Raw genomic sequence first — 21960 nt, forward strand, 5'->3', positions numbered from 1 at the left:
GTCTTAGCCCCTGCCTGTGTAGAAATGAAATGCAGCCAAATTTGGTCTCCTGAGAGACAATGAAACACACAGAAAGGAAAGATTGATTTCAATCTTCCCAGTGTTGTACTACCTTAATTGAGACCAAATGATATGATTTTGGAAACCCTTACTGAGTTGTAGAATAGAGTGAAAGATTGAAAAGCTGAATTTTCAATTTGCCTTTGGGTGCTTAGCTTTTTAAATATAAAATATACCATGCAGTTTTCAAAAAGCTAATTCCCCTTCCAGTGGTTTGAATCACAGAGAGATGATCTGAATTAGTTTCAGGCAGGTGAGGATAGAAGTTCTTCAATGTTTATTAGGCAGAACTTATTGACCATATTGACTACAAAAATCTGGTTCTTGTTTTGGGGCAAAATACTTGACTGTAAGATCCTGGGGGTGGGGGGCGGTACTGTGGCATAGTAGGTAAAGATGCCGCCTGTAGTGCCAGCATCCCATATGGGCGCTGATTTGAGTCCTGGCTGCTCCACTTCCAATCCAGCTCTCTGCTATGGCCTGGGAAAGCAGTGGAAGTCCTTGGGCCCCTGTACCTGAGTGGGAAGCTCTGGCCATTGCAGCCAGCTGGGGAGTGAACCAGCGGATGGAAGACTTCTTTCTCTCTGCCTCTCCTTCTCTCTGTGTGTAACTCTGACTTTCAAATAAATAAATAAATCTTTTTTAAAAAATAAAAAAGATCCTTCAGCTGTATATTGTTTCCTTTTTATCTCAAGAGTCTGGAAACTCATGAGCAATTTATAAATATTTGTGGAGTAAATTCTCTCACAAAGACTCAGCAGGTGGTGGGGTAGAGGATAGGGTGTGTAATAGGAGGGAAAACGTATCACACAAAAAAAGGACAGGAATTAAGAAAAAAACTTTACCCAATATGAATTGAGTGAAAGGTGACAATTACCATTATTAGACATATATTTTGAGTTCTTCTTCCAGTGGCATGACTCTATGTAGAGGACAATTTGTGTTACCATTTTATAGGATTTGAAACTTAATTCTAACTACTTTCATGCATTATGGAAGTTGATAGTCATTAGTTTGTTTACTTTGATGGCAGTTTCCTTGTCTATGCATGTCTTTTTTGGATGCTGATCTCTTCTTCAGGGACAAGATGCTGTACTGTGACATGTGGGAAAACATAGCTGCTCTGGAAGGGTGTGCATCATGTTCCAAGGACAGAATGTGACAGAGATGTCTGGACTATTCAGACCAAAACACAAAGAGGTTGTGACCCAACCTAGATAACTGATTCAGACCTTTCTTCTACTGGAAACATATGAAGTAGTAAGCATATTACAATTAGCCTGTTAATTCTAGTTATTTATCAATGGTTAGGACCAGAAATTAATGGAAGAATTAAAGAATAACAATCTTTGGAGTAATTTAAATGCTTAATATCACGATTCTCAAACTTAGTATATATAAAAGACACTTGGAAAGCTTGTGAATATCAAAACTTCCCAAACCTCACTTCCAGAAGAATCCAGTCTAGAATTCCGGGATGTGACCTGAGAAAATGCACTTGGTTCTGACACAGGTGATCTTGGGCCCCATCAGGAGAAACACTGGTGTAAGGGAATGTGGATACTCACATAGCCTATGAACCACAAGCAGAAAGCAGGAGAGATCCATTCTCTTGCATGGATTCCACAGTCAATCCATATGGCATTTTTGTTTTTTTGTCCTTGTCCAGAAACCTGTCCAAAAAAATCCCAAAACAGCAAAACCAGTAACATCTCAGGATAATAGCTTCCACTTATAAAGTGCTTATATTTAGACCCTTTGACAAATAGATAACATACACATTGTTCTCTATATTCCTTTGAGAATTCTCAAGGAAAAGTTGAAGGCTGGTGAGGGTCAGGGACACTAGCTAAGATCACATTGCAGGTGTGAGTTAGGTTAGAGGCATGAAGCCAGCGCTCTTGATTTAAAGCTCTTTTTATCCCTCCACAATCACCTAATCATACCAGAGCTGTATGTAGAAATGCAGAAGAGAACAGAGAACTGTATCTTCATGCTTCAGTTACAGGTAAATGGGTGTGTGCTGAGTGGGCAGCCCTCCCTAGGGGTGTGAAGACACACCAGGAACAGAGCTTCCCTCACAATTTTTCCCAGAACTCACACTTTTTATATATAGACCATTTCCCCATTTCACAGAAAAAGCAGCATGCATCCAACTTCAAAAGAACTGATTTCCAAGGACAAACCTAGGGACAGAGGCCTTGTGCTGACTCCAGTACTGTGGGCCAGTAAAGGATTTTCAGCCTTCCTCGGTGATTGCTTGGAGGTCTTAAGAGGAATTCTTTTTAAACTAGCTTTTTCTTTTTTTTTTTTTAAATTTATTTATTTATTTGAAAGTCAGAGTTACACAGAGAGAGGAAAGGCAGAGAGGGAAAGAGAGCGAGAGGTCTTCCATCCAATGGTTCACTCCTCAATTGGCCACAACGGCTGGAGCTGCGCTGATCTGAAGCCAGGAGCCAGGAGCTTCTTCCACGTCTCCCACATGGGAGCAGGGCCCAAGGACTTGGGCCATCTTCCACTGCTTTCCCAGGCCATAGTAGAGAGCTGGATTGGAAATGGAGCAGCCGGGTCTCAAACCGGCGCCCATATGGGATGCGAACTTCAGGCCAGGGTGTTAACCCACTGCGCCACAGTGTCAGCCCCTAGAGGAATTCTTGAAAACACTTCCAGACTTAATCCTAATTTAATTGCTTTCAAAATTAGTTATGGAGGAAAGGAAGAAGCCCATAAAATTAAACAAATATGTACAGTTGCAATTCCAAAGTAAGGAAAACAGAGTCAAATGTATAGATTACGTGCTCATTTATTTGATGAGAAAGAGAGAGAGGAGAGAGAGAGATCCCGTGCACTGGTTCACTACCCAAATGCCCACATGACTGGAAGGCTGAATCCAGAAGCCAGAAACTCAATCCTGGCTCTCTAAAGGGTGGCAGGAACCCAATTACTTGAGCCATCATTGCAACTTTCCAGGGTCTGCATTATCAGGGAACTAGAATCAGGAGCCAGAGCCAACAGTTGAATCCAGCAACTCCCATGTAACATGCGAAAAATAGCGTTAAATATTGAGGTTGCTATGTATACCACTCCAAAATGCTTTTTGCTAACAAAAATAGATAAGAGATAACACTATCCAATAATAAAGTGAGAAAATCAGGTGCTAATGACCACTAATGATCAAATTGTATAGTCAGAGAGAACTATATGTGGCCAATGTAATCTACTCAGTATAAAGAAGATCCTGAGTTGTCAGGATCTTTCATGACCTTTGTAATGGCATTAAGGATTTAGAATTTTACACCACAATAATTACTTCTTGTTTAGTTCCTAATTCTCTCTTCCTTAAAAAGAAAAATTAAAAAGACACTCCAGAAAAAATGTAGAATGCCTTTCTTGACCTTTGTAATGGCAGAACAAACTCTTGGCACTGGTTCTGACCCTGGAAAGATGGAGAAACCCCAGAGATTCCCATTATGTGCACATTTTGGTCAAGTAAGAGCAGGACTAAAGCACTCAGGTTACATGATTTTCCTATGTGAACATCCAGTTTCCAGAGTCACATGTTCCAAGAAGCACACATGACATAGCTGAAGGCCAATGTCATGAGTGGATATGCCATAATGACATGGATCTAATCTTGCTGACCAACTCAAACACCAAGAGGACCCAGCACTTCATGCGACTGTCTTGAGTTTGTGCAGTAGACTCTTCTTGTTATGGATGGATTAAAACTGAAAAATCCTCTCCTAAAGTCTTTGGATGACCAAAATGTCTATTTTAAATTTGTGAATATTGGGATACTGCGTATAAATGACATATTATTAAATCAAATGTATTTTTCTACATTTTTTCTGGAGTGTCTTTTTAATTTTTCTTTTTAAGGAAGAGAGTGGTTAAAAAAAAGCTACAGAATTAGGAACTAAACAAGAAGTAATTATTTGGTGCAAAATTCTAAATCCTTAAGAATCTAAAGAATCTGAAATTCTTCCAGTGGTGATGTTCATTGACCTCAGGCAGAGTGGAGAGTGAGAGAGAGACAGAGAGAAAGGTCTTCCTTTTGCCCTTGGTTCACCCTCCAATGGCCGCCGCAGCCGGTGCCACACTGATCCGAAGGCAGGAGCCAGGTGCTTCTCCTGGTCTCCCATGGGGTGCAGGGCCCAAAGACTTGGGCCTTCCTCCACTGCACTCCCGGGCCATAGCAGAGAGTTGGCCTGGAAGAGGGGCAACCGGGATAGAATCCGGTGCCCCGACCGGGGCTAGAACTCGGTGTGCCGGTGCCGCTAGGTGGAGGATTAGCCTATTGAGCCACGGCGCCAGCTGTTCATTGACTTTTACTAAGGCCAATTGATAAAAAGAAAATATCTGACCTGAGACAGATTTCTCATATTCTCTGCCATAATATTTTGTAAATGAAATAAATAACCAAATGGACACCAATTGGAACAGAAACCATTATAGGAGCCCTACTGGCAAGAACCCCTGCAGTCACTGGGTTCCCACTCTTCTTTAGGTTTGGTTATTTCTCTCTCACTTTGGTTCTAAAAGCTGAACCACTCTTTCTCCAATAATAGATTCCTTGTCTTCCTTCCCTCTCTCCTCCCTCTTTTTATCCCTCCTTCCTCCTTCCTTCCTCCCTCCCTCCTTCCTCCTTCCTTCCTCCCTCCCTCCTTCCTTCCTTTTCTCCCTCCCTCCCTTTCCTTCCTTCCTTCCTTCCTTCCTTCCTTCTTTCTTTCTTCTTTCTTCTTTCTTTCTTCTTTCTTTCTTCCTTCTTTTCTCTAAGTCAATCAGTAGTTCCAAGTGATGGTATGAACAGGTATTTGAAAAACGCACCAGACTAGCTACTTCATTTTATGAACGTGAGTGCTAAAGTCCAGGAGAGTTAAATGGTTTCTCTGTTGCCACATAAACGGAGTTGATTCTGGAACTGGAATTTCTACACTGACATTGCATTATTATAGGAAAAAAATAAAGGTAATAGCCAACCCTTTAATAACTGGATACAAAAGTTAAGGAATAACTATAATACAAATATTTCCGTAACTCAAAGAAAAAAAAATCCAAGTTATAACAATGACTCTTACAACATACCTTTAAAACATAAAGTGGTTGCTTCTCAAACGAGGATCCAATGTGAATTTTTTTAATCATATCAGGATAGCGCTCAGTTATATGGTCTATCCAAGAGTAGATCTATCAGAACGGAAACCAGTGGTTAGTCACAGAGCAAGTTCAAAGCATTTCTTCACCAGAAGAAGCAGGCACCTTCTTCAAAGCAAGGAGATTCCTCTAAGATCTTTGGACGTGGAAGGAACAAACTCAAACACTTGGGGCAGGTTGCTTCTTTCACTGTATAGGAAAATCAATACAGTTGCGGTTTTAGTAAATGTCAAGGTTTAGAGGAAGAGTGAAAAATTAGTAAGAAACATATAGAAAGGTAAGAAATATTGATCTTTAAAGTATTGTGACTTTTCCAATTAAAAGGTCATATCCTTCATTTCCTGTTATTCCTTAAGATGAAATGTTGCTGCTAGCAGCTGGGGATACTCTCAGCTGCGGACAGACATCCTGTGCCAAGGATTCTCCCGGATACCATGTAATCAGGGAGGAGATCTACAGAAGGCTGAATTACCACCAGAAAATCAACCTGTGCGTTTTTTTCACCGCCCTCCACTGACTATGACTTTGTTAATTTCCATGAGAACAGAGACTTTGGAGAACCATGTGGTGACTTACTTCATTCAGCGAGTGGTACTGCTCATAGTAGAACGAGGATGCCCGCGGGCTGACAGTGTCGTTGGAAGTCTGCTGTCGGATGAGGTCCTCCACATCTGCCATCAAGACACTAGGTGATGAGACAGAGGGTGAGCTGGTTTCCAGGGAGAGCACTCACCTTTCCACGGGGCCCCTTGCAGGCACAACGAGGGGCATGGGGAGCATGCGCAAGAAATCTAATAAGCAGTACGTGAAGGTAAAATTCCGTCATTGAAGAAGGAGGGAGGAGGGTAGGATAGGAAGTATCATCATGCTCTTTAAAGTACACATGTAAGATAAATGAAATTTGTTCTCTTTCTATAAATAAAAAAATTAAAAAGCAAACCACCACTGCACTGTATGGTTAGCTGAATTCACAAACCCTCTCAGCAGAGCCTACTTGGGCACCAGGTATGTTTTCAGAACCTTCCTGAAATTCACCCTTTCCACCATTATCAACATTCCTTGATTGTAATTCTTCAGTGTCTTTTATAGGAACTTAGAGATTAATGGTCACCTTTCTTCAATCCAGAACAACATTCATTATTCTGTTTCCACTCAAAGATTAAGGAGAAGCAGAAAGGATTTTCTTTTCGCGTCTTATCAACCTACAGCAGAAGCTCTGCAGGGCCAAAGATGATCAAATCTCTTGGGAAACAGAAGTATGGAGAAAACGTCAGTGTGGGAAAAGCATCTTGTTCCATGTATTAACTAGGCAAGCCTTTTAACTGAGTTGAGGCATTCTATCACATGGGATGGATATTTTTAATTTAGCTGTCATATTTAAATGTTTATTTACTTGTATTTAGACCTCTGTGCATTTTATTTATTGTGCATTTATTTATTTTATTTAGGATAAAAGCTAAGCCTTTGACATCAGAGAAGTCTGAGTTCGAGTTCAGCTCTGTTTTGTTCTAGCTGGCTGACCTTGAGAATTTGCTTTGTAGGTGAGATTTTTTAAATCTGCTTATTGGGGATAGTATCTATCTCACAGAGTTAAATAAAGTGTAGAAAGGCCCAACACAGTTGCTGGAAGGTAGTAAACAGTTATAATACTTTACTAGTCATTCTCACAGCATGTTGCCTATTGATGCAAAAAAGACGGCCCGGTCTCAAGGAAGGCATTAGGGCAGCAGGATACTGGGGGGCCAGAGGAGAAGGCAAAGGGAAAAGGTAAGGCCTTTGAACAGAAACCTCACCTGATACACTTTAAAAATGCATGAAGTCACACCGGCGCTGAGGCTCACTAGGCTAATCCTCCGCCTTGCGGCACCGGCACACCCGGGTTCTAGTCCAGTCGGGGCGCTGGATTCTGTCCCGGTTGCCCCTCTTCCAGGCCAGCTCTCTGCTGTGGCCCGGGAGTGCAGTGGGGGATGGCCTGAGTGCTTTGGCCCTGCACTCCATGGGAGACCAGGATAAGTACCTGGCTCCTGCCTTCGGATCAGCGCAGTGCGCCGGCCGCAGCGCACCGGCCGTGGTGGCCATTGGAGGGTGAACCAACGGCAAAGGAAGACTTTTCTATCTCTCTCTCTCACTGTCCACTCTGCCTGTCAAAAAATAAAAAATAAAAAAAAAATGCATGAAGTCACTTAGTCCAGATGGTAGGTGCTATTTTCATCTAGAAGTTACTAAGCAGAGGCACAGGCTGTTTAGTAAAGGTCACAAGGTTACATAGGTGGTATGTGGCAGGGGCAGATTTGCCCAGGTTTTCTGCAGAGAGACTGCTACCGTTTCCAGTTTAGGGCGACATCACTGAGCCTATGAACGAAGAATCCACGAAAAGCAGCGCCACGTCAGCCGTGGCTTTCTCCAGGAGACACAACAGAGCCGGCCAAGGTGAAGGACAAGTTTGTTCCCACGGTCTGGGTACAGAGTGGCCACAGAGAGTGCTACAGATCACTGTGTCTAGTCATTTCAGATGGAGGACCAAGGTCACGAGAGGTTAAACCACAGGCCCAGGGGCACAAAGCTGGGCCTTGGGTGTGATCAACAATCCCTTTCAGAGATTTCCACGTTCAGTGTAAGCATGGCATTTTTCCAGGAAGCCATGACCCTGTTCCCCTGGTCAAGTGCATCATAGGCATTTATGATAGCAACTCAGAATATGCCTACCTGAATGGAACTCTGCTCATGTTTAAATGGGCTTTTACAGTGCTTACATCAGACGCATTCACAAAAAAATGGACTTCTGTCTGCTTCACAATTAATTCAGCTGTTACCGGCTGCCAGAGAACAATCTACAGTTTCAAGAGGAAACATTGATAAAAGAAAAGCAGAGTTATTCACATGATTCTCATCTGTAGCTACAGCCACAAATACTGTGTCTGTAAGGGACATGAAAAAGACATTTCCTGGCCAATGAACTCCACACATGTGGTAACATAGACATTTATTGTAAGGCGCCTTAAACATTCTTCTCTATAATTTTACTTGCCTAAGAAAGGTCTGTGACATATCAGATATTCAATAAAATCTGGTAAGACAATGAATGAATAAATGAGTATATCAATCTCTGCTGTGAAACTGGATATGTTAAGTCAGAAATTCTGAATGAAAAATGAGGGACCCGTGCTGGGGCACCGTGGGTGAAACTATGCTGTGACCCTGCAGGCATCCTGTGTGAGCACCAATTCAAGTCCCCACTGCTCTGCTTCCGATCTAGCCACCTGCTAATGGATCCGGGGAAGCAGCAGAATGATGGGCCAAGTGCTTGAGCCCCTGCAAACCACATGCAAGACCTGAATGGAGTTCCAGGCTACCAGCTTCTGCCTGGATCAGCTCCGACCATTATGGCCATCCGGGGAGTGAACCAGCAGTTGGAAGAGCTCTCTTTCTCTGTCTTTCCCTCTCTCTCTGTATCTGTGCCTTTCAAATAAATAAATAAATCATTAAACAAATGAAATTTTTGTCTAGAAAGAAAGTTGATTCAACATTGATTTTATCTAATAAAAATTTCATGCCTTTGATATGATTATCATGTCACCATTCATCTTCTTGAGTCTAATTATGGGCTTTGAGCGAAGCCTTCCAATAATATTTATATTTTTTTCTATTTTACTGCACTCTCCCAAAGCATTTTCTTTTTTTTTTTATATCATCATAACAGCACTTAGATAGACTATGCAAGCGTTACTATTTTCATTACCCAGTGACGAAACTAAGGTTCATAGCTTCCTTGTTTAAAGTCAAACCCCAAGAAGTGGCAGAACAGGAAGAACTGAAATTTGAAATCTCGACTACTTCCTCTCCCGGTATGTCCTCTTTGCTGTGGGGTGGTGGCCTTGCAAATGCACTGCTCAGCTCTTCCATGCAAAGCAATAGCCTCCTGGTGGTCCCAGCCGCAACCCCTGGTGTCCTACCTGGGGCTGGGGCCATGCTCCCCCAGGGCTGCAGCCAACTAGCAGTTGAGTAGATTTGAGGCGCCTGTAACATGGGACTTTGGCTTCAGGACTCACCACTGGCCCTGCCCAACCCCTGGGAGAGCTGCCCTGTAGTCTGGGACTCTCCATGCAAAATCCTCCTCCCTGCAGAGGGTGTCTAAAGATGCTCCCTGCCACCTGCAGCTCCCCACCGCTTACCCTTCACAGTCATTCACCTAATCATTGTACCTGCAATCTGTTCTCAGGCTGTGTGTCGGAGAACACTAAGAAACAAGAATCCATCGATTTTCTGCTGTATTTTAGTAACTGTTGTTAATTTTCTACTCCTTAATCATTCCGAGGGAAGGGTCCCAGGCATGAAAATCATCATAAATTTCCCCTTGTGGGCTTATTTCTTGTTTAAGAACCATAGTTTCATAAGCAATGTTCTATCAAACTTCTGTTACTATTTTTGTAAGTACACATTGTCAGTCCCTAGGTCCTACTATGAAACTGTCCAAAAAACCAGTAGTATCAAGCAGTGGTGGGAAAGGAGAGAAACCTGTGGGAACGCAAGCCCATCACAGAAATGTGAAAGTCAGACAAAACACAGGAGAGAACACGGCACGTAATAAGACAAAGCAGAATCATCATAACAACAGAGAAATTACCTCGTACACTGTAGTAAGATTCTGCAGCACTTGAACTTGCCGAGAGGTTCTAGGAAGAGCAGATAAAACCTGGCCACTGAAAAACAATAAAACGGAATTTTGATGTGAAGTAAAAGTGAAAATGACATACGTTATATTGGAAGGACTTTTTAGGTAATTTTGAAAAAGAAAAATGTTAAATGTTAAAAGGACAGAGGATTTCCCCAGAGGATCTCCCCATAGACCTCATGTAAAGAAGAAAATATACTCACTGCTTCTAAGCAATTGCAAAATCAACGGCTCCCTTGAATGGGTGTCAGTTTGTGGAGGATCTACTTTCTCTACCCGCCCAGGTGTTTTAATTTTAAAAATTAAACATTTGATGCACAAGAGGATTTTTTTTTATTTTTTTGACAGGCAGAGTGGACAGTGAGAGAGAGAGACAGAGAGAAAGGTCTTCCTTTTACCGTTGGTTCACCCTCCAATGGCCAGCGCGTTGCAACCGGCGCACCGTGCTGATCCGAAGCCAGGAGCCAGGTGCTTCCTCCTGGTCTCCCATGGGGTGCAGGGCCCAAGCACTTGGGCCATCCACAAGAGGATATTTGTACTAACTCTAATTACACAATAAGTGATTGCTTTAAAACCCATCAACCCACTTAAGAAATCTAATTTTATTTGCTTCCTTGAAGCTCCTATGCGCTCTATTCTGCCCTCCTCCCATACCACATCCCCAAAGACATCCATTATCTTCCATTTTCACTTTTGTGCATTCCTTTGCTATTCTGTATAGTATGGATTCTTGACACACATATAGTGTGGGGAGCAACTCGGACTAGACTAAGTTACTGGAATTAAGACTTATTCTATGCATCTGCTCTCCCACAATGTGGCGCTGGGAGAGGAGTAAACAACTTCTACACAGCTGCCTCCAGTTCGACCAATAACCTCCAGGAGCTGATCCTGCTCCTGATTGGAGGAGAGCAGCGTACTCGGCATGTGGGTAGCAGAGTTGGGATTGGTAGAAGAGGACTATAAAGGAGGAGAGAGACAACATGCACCAGGAACATCTAAGGGGAGCATCCGGTTAACATCTGAGCAGCTCCCGAGAGAGCCGGCCAGCGGTGTGCCACTCCCCCGCGGAAGTGGGGAAAGTGGCAGGGGGAGCCGCCCTTCCACGGAGGTGGAAGGGATCGGCAGCCAACCCGGGAAGAACCAGCAGCAAACCCGGGAAGGGCCGAGCAGACAAAAGAACAGCGCAGGGTCTAGTGTTGTTCCTCCGCGAAGAGGGGGAGCGACAATATAGGTTCTTGTATGTGTGCGTTCTTAAACAATACACTTAGAATATCTTGGTTTAAAAATGGTATACTATTTGTATTCTAAATTTTTTTCACTCTATGTTGTATTTTATTTTTTAACATTTTATTTATTTATTTATTTATTCATTCATTCATTCATTCATTCATTTTGACAGGGAGAGAGAAAGAGAGTTCCCATTTGCTGGTTCACTTTGCAAATGCCTGCAATGGCCAGGCAGGGCTGAGCCAGGACAAAGTTGGGAGCTGGGTCTCCCACACTGGGGGCAGGAATCAAATCACTTGACCCATCACCACTGCTTCTTGTGGTCCATGTAACCACAAAACTGGAATCAGGCGAGAGCTGGTATTTGAAACCAGGCACTCCAATTTGGGTTGCAGATATTCCAACCAGTGTCTTAGCTGCTAGGAAAATGTCCATTTCAACATTGTGTTTTCAAGATTATCATCTGTGTTGAAGCATCTAGCCATAGTTCCCAACATATGGAACTACTATTTCATGGGTGTGTATGATTTTCTTTTTTAATTTATTTGACAGGTAGAGTTATATTCAGTGAGAGAGAGAGAGAGAGAGAGAGAGAGAGAGAGAGAGAAAGGTCTTCTTTCCATTGGTTCACCCCACAAATGGCTGCCATGGCCAGCGCCATGCCAATCCGAAGCCAGGAGCCAGGTGCTTCTTCTTCGTCTCCCATGGGGTGCAGGGCCCAAGCACTTGGGCCATCCTCCACTGCCTTCCTGGGCCACAGCAGAGAGCTGGACTGGAAGAGGAGCAACTGGGACTAGAACCCGGCGCTATATAGGATGCCAGTGCCACAGGCGGAGGATTAACCAAGTGAGCCACAGCACCGGCCTGGGTGTGTATGATTTTAATTTCACAGGATAGTGTTGTTAGTTCTTAAATTTTTTTTGGCATCAGTTTATATTTTAAGAAGTAGTAGAGATGTCCTACTGTCAACACATAATGCGGTTTTGTTTTTTTTTTTTTTTTTTTTTTTTTTTTTTTTTTTTTTTTTTTTTACAGGTGGAGTGGACAGTGAGAGAGAGAGACAGAGAGAAAGGTCTTCTTTTTCAGTTGGTTCACCCCCCAATGGCTGCTGCGGCTGGTACGCTGCGGCCGGCACACCGCGTTGATCCGAAGCCAGGAGCCAGGTACTTCCTCCTGATCTCCCATGGGGTGCAGGGCTCAAGGACTTGGGTCATCCTCCACTGCCTTCTCGGGCCACAGCAGAGAGCTGGACTGGAAGTGGAGCAACAGGGACAGAATCCGGTGCCTCGACTGGGATTAGAACCCAGAGTGCAGGCACTGCAGGTAGAGGATTAGCCTAGTGAGCCGTGGCGCCAGTCACTGTCTTTTTTTTTTTTTTTAATTATTATTTATTTGAAAGGCAGAGACAGCAAGAGATATACTTTCCATCCACTGGTTCACTCCCTAAATGGCTGCAATAGTCAGGTCTGGGCTAGGCCAAAACCAGGAGACAAGAACTCCATCTGAGTCTCTCACAGGGTTGGTAGGGACCCAAGTACTTGGGCCATCCTCTGCTGCCTTCCCAGGTGCACTAGAAAGAAGCTGGTTAACAAGTGGAACAGTCGGGACTGGAACACACACTCTGATATGGGACGCTAGTACCACAGTGATGGCCTTTTTAACCTGTCCAATCAAATGGCTGTGAAATGAAATATTCTCCTAATTCTAATGTTAACTTTTTCACTTGTTATTTCTATTTGTTTAGTAACCATTCATATGAATATTTTCTCTTATATGTTGTGCTTTTCCAGGTCACTTTTTCTATTAATTTATTTGCATTTTTTTTGACAGGCAGAGTGGACAGTGAGAGAGAGAGACAGAGAGAAAGGTCTTCCTTTTTCCGTTGGTTCATCCCCCAATGGCCGCTGCGGCTGGCGCATCGCGCTGATCCAAAGCCAGGAGCCAGGTGCTTCTCCTGGTCTCCCATGGGGTGCAGGGCCCAAGGACTTGGGCCATCCTCCACTGCCTTCTTGGGCCACAGCAGAGAGCTGGACTGGAAGAGGGGCAACCAGGACAGAATCCGGTACCCTGACCGGGACTAGAACCTGGGGTGCTGATGCCGCAGGCTGAGGATGAGCCTATTGAGCCACGGCGCTGGCCATTTATTTGCATTTTTGTAATAATCAACTAGTATCATTTCCTTGTCAGTTATATATACTGCAAGCTTCTGCCAGCTTGTAATTTCTTTTCTCCTTCTTATGCTTTATTTTTATCCATGATTTCTTCCTACATTTGTCACTTTGATCTATCATTTCTTCTGGGTTTGTTTTGTTTAAGGATTCTTTCCAAATCCTTGTGATAAATGATGTTCTTTTTAAAAAAGAATTATTTATTGAAAGAGTTACAGAGAAAGAGGGAGAGAGAGAGATCTTCAGTCCACTGGTTCACTCCCCAAATGGGCACAACAGCTGGGGCTCGGGCTGGGTGGGGCCAAAGCCAGGAGCCCAAAGCCTCCTCCAGGTCTCCCACATGGGTGCAGGGGCCCAAGCACTTGAGCCAGCTTCTGCTGCTTTCCCAGATGCATTAGAAGGGCGCTGAATTGGAAGTGGAGTAGCTGGGACTCAAATTAGCACCCTAATGGGACACTGGCAACATAGGCAGCAGCTCTACCCATCACACCACAAAGCCAGCCCCCAATTCCTACACAACTCTTATCTTTTTTAAGTTTTTAATACATTTGGAAAGTATTTCTTGGTGCACAGTGCACAGAAGGAGGGGACTGTTTGTTTGCCTTCTTAGCATCATTTAGCAGTCTCTGATTTTTCCCCTAGGGATCTGCTATGGTGGTTTTATCACAGCTCAAGTCTCCGTACAGTTTGGCAGAGAAAATGCTGGTTCATCTCATCATTTTCTCTCCCTGAGCACACGGAGATTGCAGTCCCAGCCTCTCATGTGGGTATGTTGAGACCCGCATGGCTGAGTTCTTTCCACTGGGAATGTGAGCAGGAGAGGGATAAGGCAGTTAAGAGCAGGTGTGGACGGCACCGCGGCTCAATAGGCTAATCCTCCACCTAGCAGCACCGGCACACCGGGTTCTAGTCCCGATTGGGGCGCCGGATTCTGTCCCGGTTGCCCCTCTTCCAGGCCAGCTCTCTGCTGTGGCCAGGGAGTGCAGTGGAGGATGGCCCAAGTGCTTGGGCCCTGCACCCCATGGGAGACCAGGAGAAGCACCTGGCTCCTGCCTTCGGATCAGCGCGGTGCGCCAGCCGCATGGCAGTCATTGGAGGGTGAACCAACAGCAAAGGAAGACCTTTCTCTCTGTCTCTCTCTCTCTCACTGTCCACTCTGCCTGTCAAAAAAAAAAAAAAAAAAAAAAAAAAAAAAAAGAGCAGGTATGTTGTCATGTACAGGTACTCTCTCTCATCCCAAAGCAGGAAGCCAAGAGCCTAAGCTGTGAAGTTGAACAATGGAAGGAGTCCAGACCTCCAAGTTGAAGAATGGCATCAATTGACCTTCATTAATTGGCAATATGAGTGAGGCGTTTCTATGGTATGAATGTTTTTAATACTCCTTCCACCAGATTCATATGTTGAAATCCTAGTCCCAGGGCCAGCATTGTGGCACAATGGGTTAAGCCATGGCATGTGACATTGGCATCCCATATGAGTGCCCATTCTGAGTCTCCACTTCCAATCCAACTCCCTGTTAATGTGCCTGGGAAAGCATAAGATGATGGAACAAGTAATTGGAAGCCTCTGCCACATGTGTGGGAGACCCAGATGAACCTCCAGGCTCCTGGCTTTGGCCTGGCCCAGCCCCAGACCATTATGGCCATTTGGAGTGTGAACCAGTGGATGAAATCTCTCTCTCTCTCTCCTCCCCTCCCATAACTCTCCCTTACACATAAATAAATATATATTTTAAAAAATAACAAGAAATCCTCATCCCCAGGGTCAGGCCTTGGGAGGTGATTAGGTCAAGGGGCAGCGTCCTCTTAGGGCTTTACAGAGAGGCGGCCACATGAGGGCGCAGTGAGAACGTGCTGCCCATGGGGCAGAGGACCCTTCCCAGGCAGTGACTATGCCAGCGACTTGGTCTTGGACTTCACAGCCTCCAGAAGTGTGAGAGATAAGTCTTTGCTGTTTATAAACCACCTAGTTGAAGGTATTTTTGTTACAGCAGCCAAAAGGACTAAGCTGGATAAACCTATTATTGTGCGAAGTCAAGCTCTTTCAGGATTTGGAAGGAATTCCGGCATTGTAGCATAAGCCAGGATGACCCTCACCAGCAGGGTGTGGTCGGTCTACTTCTGGGCTCGCTCATGTTCTACTGGCCTATGTGTCTATTCTTGAGCCCATATCCATCATCTTAGTGCCTGTCGCTTCATATCAAATCTTAATATTTTATCAAGCAAGCCCCTACTTCCCTCCTGCTCTGCTCAGTATTTTTTTTAAACTTTTGTCCATGAAAAAATTTGGGGTTTTCATTAGAATTATGTTGAATCTACGCATTAGTAATCTGAAGGAGAATTAATATACCCATGATTTTGGGTCCTCTTAGCAGTTATGTGAAGATTTGCCTATTTGTTTAGTCTTTCTTGATAACCTTCCAAAAAGTTCTATAATTTTATCCATAAAAATGTTACACATTTAAAAATTATCTTTGTTCTAACAAATTCACCTTTTCATTAGTAAATGGCAATGTTTTTTCAAAAATTTTTAATTAAAAATTTTTCATTAGAATTTACTATCTATATTTTTATGGTGCACAGTACAATATTTCAACACATATGCACAGCATAAATCAATGAAAACAAGCAACTAGCTTTTCCACTTCCTTATCCTTTCTTCACATTTGTAGCCTGCCAACTCCTTCCTTCTCTTTCACTGTAATGTATACGATGCGTGATTGTGTATTGTAGTTGTACACTGTGCTATGGATCACTGGAACTTGAACTTCTCTCTGTTTCTGTTATGCAACCCTGCTATCTCTTTTCCTCACCTTCCTCATCTCCAGTAATCCATGTTCTAAGTTCAGATAAACTACTTTTTTTAACTTTCATATATGAGAAAGAACATACGGCATTTGTCTTTCTCTGTCTGGCTTATGTCTCTTAGCATATGATCTCTAGTTTCATCCATGTTGCTGAGAATTTTAGGATTTCATTTCTTTTGGTGGCTAAATAATATATGGTGTATGTATACCACATTTTCTTTATCCGTTCACCTAGGGTGAATGCTTAGGCTGATTCTATACCTTGGCTATCGTGACTAATGCTGCAATGAACAAGGGAGTGCGGCTAATTCTTTCAGATGCTGATTTCATTTGCTTCAGATATATACTCACAAGTGGGATGGCTGAGTCATGTGGTAGATCTATTTTTAGTTTTTTGAGGAACTTTCATACTATTCTTCATAATTGTTGTACTAATTTGCATTCTTACCAATAGTGTACAAAGGTTCCCATTTCTCCTTGCCAGCATTTGTATTTTTTTTTTTTTTATCTTTTTGAGAATAGCCATTCTCACTGGAGTGAGATGATACCTGATTGTGGTTTTGATTAGTGTTTCCCTAAAGACTACTGATATTGAGCAATTTTTTCATGTATTTGTTAGCAATTTGTACTTTTTCCTTTGAGAAATGTCTATTCAGATCCTTGGTCCTTGTAAATGATAATTTCTCTCATCTCTTTGTTGTTGAGATAAAGGAATGGAAATGCTTTTTGGATATTGATTTTCTATCTAGCTCCATTAGTAGTTTTGATAATTTTACTGTAGATATATTGGGGACTTTTCCTTTTGCAAGCAACCATAACAACTGCACACATTGTTTTGCTTTTTTTTTTTTTTTTTTTTTTTGACAGGTGGAGTTAGACAGTGGGAGAGAGAGACAGATCTTCCTTCCATTGGTTCACCCTCCAAATGGCCATGCTGCACCCATCCGAAGCCAGGAGCCAGGTACTTATCCTGGTTTCCCATGTGGGTGCAAGGCTCAAGCACTTGGGCCATCCTCCACTGCCCTCCCGGGCCACAGCAGAGAGCTGGACTGGAAGAGGAGCAACCGGGACAGAACTGGCGCTCCAACTGGGACTAGAACCTGGGGTGCCGGTGCCACAGGCGGAGGATTAGCCTAGTGAGCTGCAGCACCAGTCCTGTTATGCTTTTTTCATGGCAGTGCTTATGGGCTTTTTTTTTCCTTCTTGTCTTCCTTTGTTGGCTAGGACTCCAGCACAATGCTGAATAGAAGTGGAGAAAGAATGTGTGATTCATACATTTAAGGAAAGCCTCAATATTTCACCTTTAGAATAGTTGCTGTGGTTTTTTGATAGATTCCTTTTGTTAGCTTAAAGAAAATCCTGCTACTTTTTGCTATGAATTTTTTGTCACAAATAAAATAGGTGTGTGTTTTACACATATATGAGATGAGCACATGAGTTTTGTTTTAATCTCTTAATACAGTGAGCTATATTAACAGATGAGTTATTAAAGCTGATGCTTGGTTTAATTTGCTTTCTCACCTTAGCTTTTTCCTATTTTCACCTTGCAATTCTTGCTAGGACCATAAGGAACTTTAGTGATTCTTGCACAGCCAAGGCAATAGATTAATGACTCAAGGTGGAATTGCTTTCTTTTCATATCACGTACTCTTAAAGGAAAGACTTTCTTAGCAAATGTGCTCATATCTGCAGCTCTCCACCCAGTTTTACAGGTGACAGATACTTAGATAAAAAAGAAGGAAGAAGAGAGAGAGAGAGAGAAAGAGAGAGAGAGAGAAAGGAGAGACATAAAAAGAGAGATCTTCCATCTACTGGTTCACTCCTTACATAGCTACAACATCTAAGGCCAGTCCAGGCTGAATTTCAAGTCAGAGCTCCATCCAAGTTTCTCATATGGCTTGCAGGGCCCAGGCATTTGGGCCATCTTCTGCTGCCTTCCCAGGCACATTAGCAGGGAGCAGGATTAGAAGCAGAGCAGGCCAGCGCAGCGGCTCACTAGGCTAATCCTCCGCCTTGTGGCACCGGCACACCGGGTTCTAGTCCCGATTGGGGCGCCGGATTCTGTCCCGGTTGCCCCTCTTCCAGGCCAGCTCTCTGCAGTGGAGGATGGCCCAAGTACTTAGGCCCTGCACCCCATGGGAGACCAGGAGAAGTACCTGGCTCCTGCCTTCGGATCAGCGTGGTGTGCCAGCTGCAGCACACCGGCCGCGGTGGCCATTGGAGGGTGAATCAACAGCAAAGGAAGACCTTTCTCTCTGTCTCTCTCTCTCACTGTCCACTCTGCCTGTCAAAAAAAAAAAAAAAAAAAAAAAAAAAAAAAAAAAAGGCAGAGCAGCTGGGGCCTGAATAGGCACTTCAATATGAGACGCTGGCATCACAAGGGGAAGCCTAACCTGCTGCACCACAATGCTGGCCCAGAAGCCCATTTTTGAACTGGACATGGTTTTTCTCTTATTTTGGACAAATATTGCCCTTGAAATGTGAGGTCAAATATTATTTCAGTTAGAAACAAATGTTTGCCCTTGCCTTATTTAAACCCAATCTTAGACTTTACTGTCAGCTACGGCGGAGAAGCAGGGGCCCTTTGGCCTGAAACAACTGCAAAACTGGACAGTGTCGGAATGGGTGCACCCCCTGTGGTACCCGTTAGCTGGGCTCTCAACAGGGAAAGCATATTTGTGGAAAAGCACAGGAAATCAAAATAAAGTCTAGAGTCTAATTAGTAGTAATATGATGATGTTGATTTCTCAGTTTTAGGGAATACACCACAGTAATGTAAAAGTTAACAGTAAGGAAAACTGGATTAGGGATATGGAGGAACATTTTGTGTCACTTTTGATGCTTTTCTGTAGATCAAAAACTATTCCAAAGAAAATTTTTATCCAGGAGAGAGAAGCCTAGTAGTTAAGATACCTACGTCAGGGCTGGTGCTGTGGCGCAGCAGGTTAAAGCCCTGGCTTGAAACGCTGGCATCCCATATGGGCACTGGTTCTAGTCCCAGCTGTTTCTCTTCTGCCCCAGCTCTCTGTTATGGCCTGGGAAAGCAGTACAAGATGGCCCAAGCACTTTGACCCCTGCACCCACACGGGAGACCTGGAAGAAGTTCCTGGCTCCTGCCTTTGGATCGGCACATCTCTGGTTTTGCAGCCATCTGGGGAGTGAACCAGTGGATGTAAGACCTCTCTCTCTGTCTCTACCTCTCTCTCTGTAACTATTTCAAATAAATAAAAAATAAATCTTGTTTTTTTAAAAAAACACCCTTGTCCCAAATCGGAGACCTGGATTTTATCAAATACCTGACTCCATCCTTTGACTTTGGCCTCCTGCTAACACAGACCCTGGGAGGCAGCAGTGTTAGCTCAAGTAATTGAGTTCTGACACACACATGGGAGATCTGGGTTGAGTTTTCAGATTGTCAGCCAAGGCTTCATAGAAGAAACTACTGGGCATGTACGAATGTCTAAGAAATACGTGAAGGTGCAATGGCAGCAGACCAAAGGGACTGGCAAAGTTTGCCAAAGGAAATGGCAATCAGTGCATTGTTGCCAAGAGTGGGGTGAGAGAAAAAGGGCAGGGAAGCAGAAATGAGTTTGGAAAGTTAGTTGCCACTCCTCCCCTAGAGAAGGTTTTGAATACGTGCTGAGAAATTTGGACTTCATCGCACAGGCAATCAGAAGTTAGGGAACTGACTTCATTTGAGTTGTGGTTTGCAAGAATCATTTTGACTGCAAGGTGGAGAATGGTTTTATTTTGGGAAGCCTGATTAAAGGATTCCAGAAATAGGGAGGCTGATTACCAGAAGAAGGAAAGAGTAGTTCACAAAAGCTACAGACATAGGAATTTTATGCTAATCCCTGGTACAAGTTTAGCATAAAGGATTCAACCAGTGTTTAAGAATATGGATTGTGGCATTGCTCATAGTAACAAAAACTGGGAACCATGGGAATGCTGGACTGGAATAGAATTATTGAATGTTTGTGATGTCTCCCTACTCCAGAACATTTTACATTCATTAGAAAGAATGAGTTTGATTTATAACAGGTAACATGGAGGGTGGGATGTATGTGATGTATCAAGAGAGAGGAGCAAGATGTAATGTGGAGAAGCCATGAAAAATCATCCTGTTGAATTAGAAAGAAGGCTGGGAGTGAGGGAAGGAGGGAGGATGGGGTGGAAGGTGTTATTGTGTTCTTAAAACTGTATGTATGAGACACATGAAATTTGTTCCATTTATATAAATAAAAAATTTTAATAAAAAAACTTTGGAAAAGTAATAAAACAAAAAAGATCCTGTTTTGGAAAAAATACATTAGAAATGAAAAAGAAACTAAGTGTGTTAAAAGTAAGGACAACCCACACATGTGAACATTGATTTGGAGGATGAGGAATAGTGGTGAAAGGATTGAGTAGGTAGAGGGGAGAGAGACCAAATAAGGTTGTTTTTTTAAAAAATAAAGGTCTCTATTATGCTGATAGGAAATATGATAGCAATGAATGTAAAATTACACACAGGGATATATAAATGTGTGGCAAATGTATGAAAAGATGATCACAAAAATGTTAAAGATATTTTCTTAGGGTGGTGTAATTTTTTTATCCTTAATTTTATGATTTTTCACTTTATTTTCTATTTTTTGAACCAAGAAAACTGTCATGCTTTTATTTAACCAGAAAAAAATATTTAAAAGGCACTTTGGCTGTGAAAAACCTACTACAGAGCTTCTTAATGCTGCAAGTGACCCTGTCATTGCAACAGCACCTTCCTTACTGTATGAACGAATCCAATGTCTTCTCCAGCCATGGTGAGCACAGTCACGGAGTTGTCTAGCCCACACAGTCTTTTTATGCAAATGTTCCCCATTCTGTGACTCCTTTGATTCTTTTTGTTCACCATCTGCCACGTTAGTTCTGACATTTCTAAAGTTCACTCAGTGCAAGCCATTCCTTCTGCAAGCTTCCCCAAAACATTTTGGTGGCATGTTAGTACACCTTTCAAGGTGCAATTAGGAAGGCCTAGACCAGGGGCAAGTGCATCTGATTTGAGATAGAGTCCCTTTCCTTTATTTATACACCCAGCACTTCCACAGTCATGTTCTGTTGTGACTTTACCCTACTCATTGGTTTGGGAGCCAAAAAGGGAGGTGAGGATAGATCCTGAGGGCTGACTCTGGACATGCCAGTGTAGAACTGCATTCCCAGCTAGCAATGGGCATAATAAGATCCCTGTGCAATCGAAGCTAGGTGGCAGTGCTTAACCACCAGTAACAGGTTGGGCACAGTTATTGTAATGAGCAGTAAGGTCAGAGTGGCAGCCAGAGCCACAAAACCCTCAGAAAGCTATAGAATTGATTGACAGAACATAGGAGTTCTCAGGGACAAGATGAATGAATGGTCAGCAAAAGTATTATGGAAGATTTGCCATAAAAATAAATCATGAATGACTAATGAGAAACTGTGGGCAATCATTCCAATCAAAAGTCATAATCCATTGCCCGGTTTCCAATGTAAGCCAGTTTGTAGACCCTTGAATTTCTTGTCTGAAGAGGGAGTCAGATGCACACAAGACCCTGCAATGGTCCTGACTCCCTCAGTCCTTTCCTATGGCAATTCCCTTGGGTAACTCTGCACACTGGGGAGGGGGATAGTGAAGCATTTTGAGATTTGTAGCATGCAGGGTCCATGTTGACATTGAAATCTGGGGATGTGGGGTCCTAGCTTAAGTCCAGCTCAGAGTGTCTGCATGGGATCCAAGGATATTCACATGCATATGTGAAATGGATATACCTGGTAACCAGAAGACTCCCCACATTAGTTCCCTGCTGGTAAGGTAAGAGCTAACACAGTGGAGAAAGTCAAAAGGAAATCTCTGA

General features: G+C 43.2%; 1 protein-coding gene across 1 annotated transcript in view; it reads right to left on the reverse strand.

Moving 5' to 3' along the window:
- CPB2 (carboxypeptidase B2) overlaps positions 1 to 21960 on the reverse strand; it is a 54004-nt gene that overhangs the window by 23198 nt on the left and 8846 nt on the right. The window contains exons 2-6 of the mRNA XM_008259991.4: positions 9839 to 9914; positions 7921 to 8045; positions 5791 to 5899; positions 5146 to 5247; positions 1629 to 1733 (exon numbers count right to left, since the gene is read on the reverse strand). Of these exons, the coding sequence (XP_008258213.1) occupies positions 1629 to 1733; positions 5146 to 5247; positions 5791 to 5899; positions 7921 to 8045; positions 9839 to 9914 (517 nt within the window). The remainder of the gene's footprint in view (positions 1 to 1628; positions 1734 to 5145; positions 5248 to 5790; positions 5900 to 7920; positions 8046 to 9838; positions 9915 to 21960) is intronic.

Source organism: Oryctolagus cuniculus, chromosome 9 (genome assembly GCF_964237555.1).
Source record: "Oryctolagus cuniculus chromosome 9, mOryCun1.1, whole genome shotgun sequence".
In the NCBI taxonomy this organism is placed as follows: Eukaryota; Metazoa; Chordata; class Mammalia; order Lagomorpha; family Leporidae; genus Oryctolagus; species Oryctolagus cuniculus.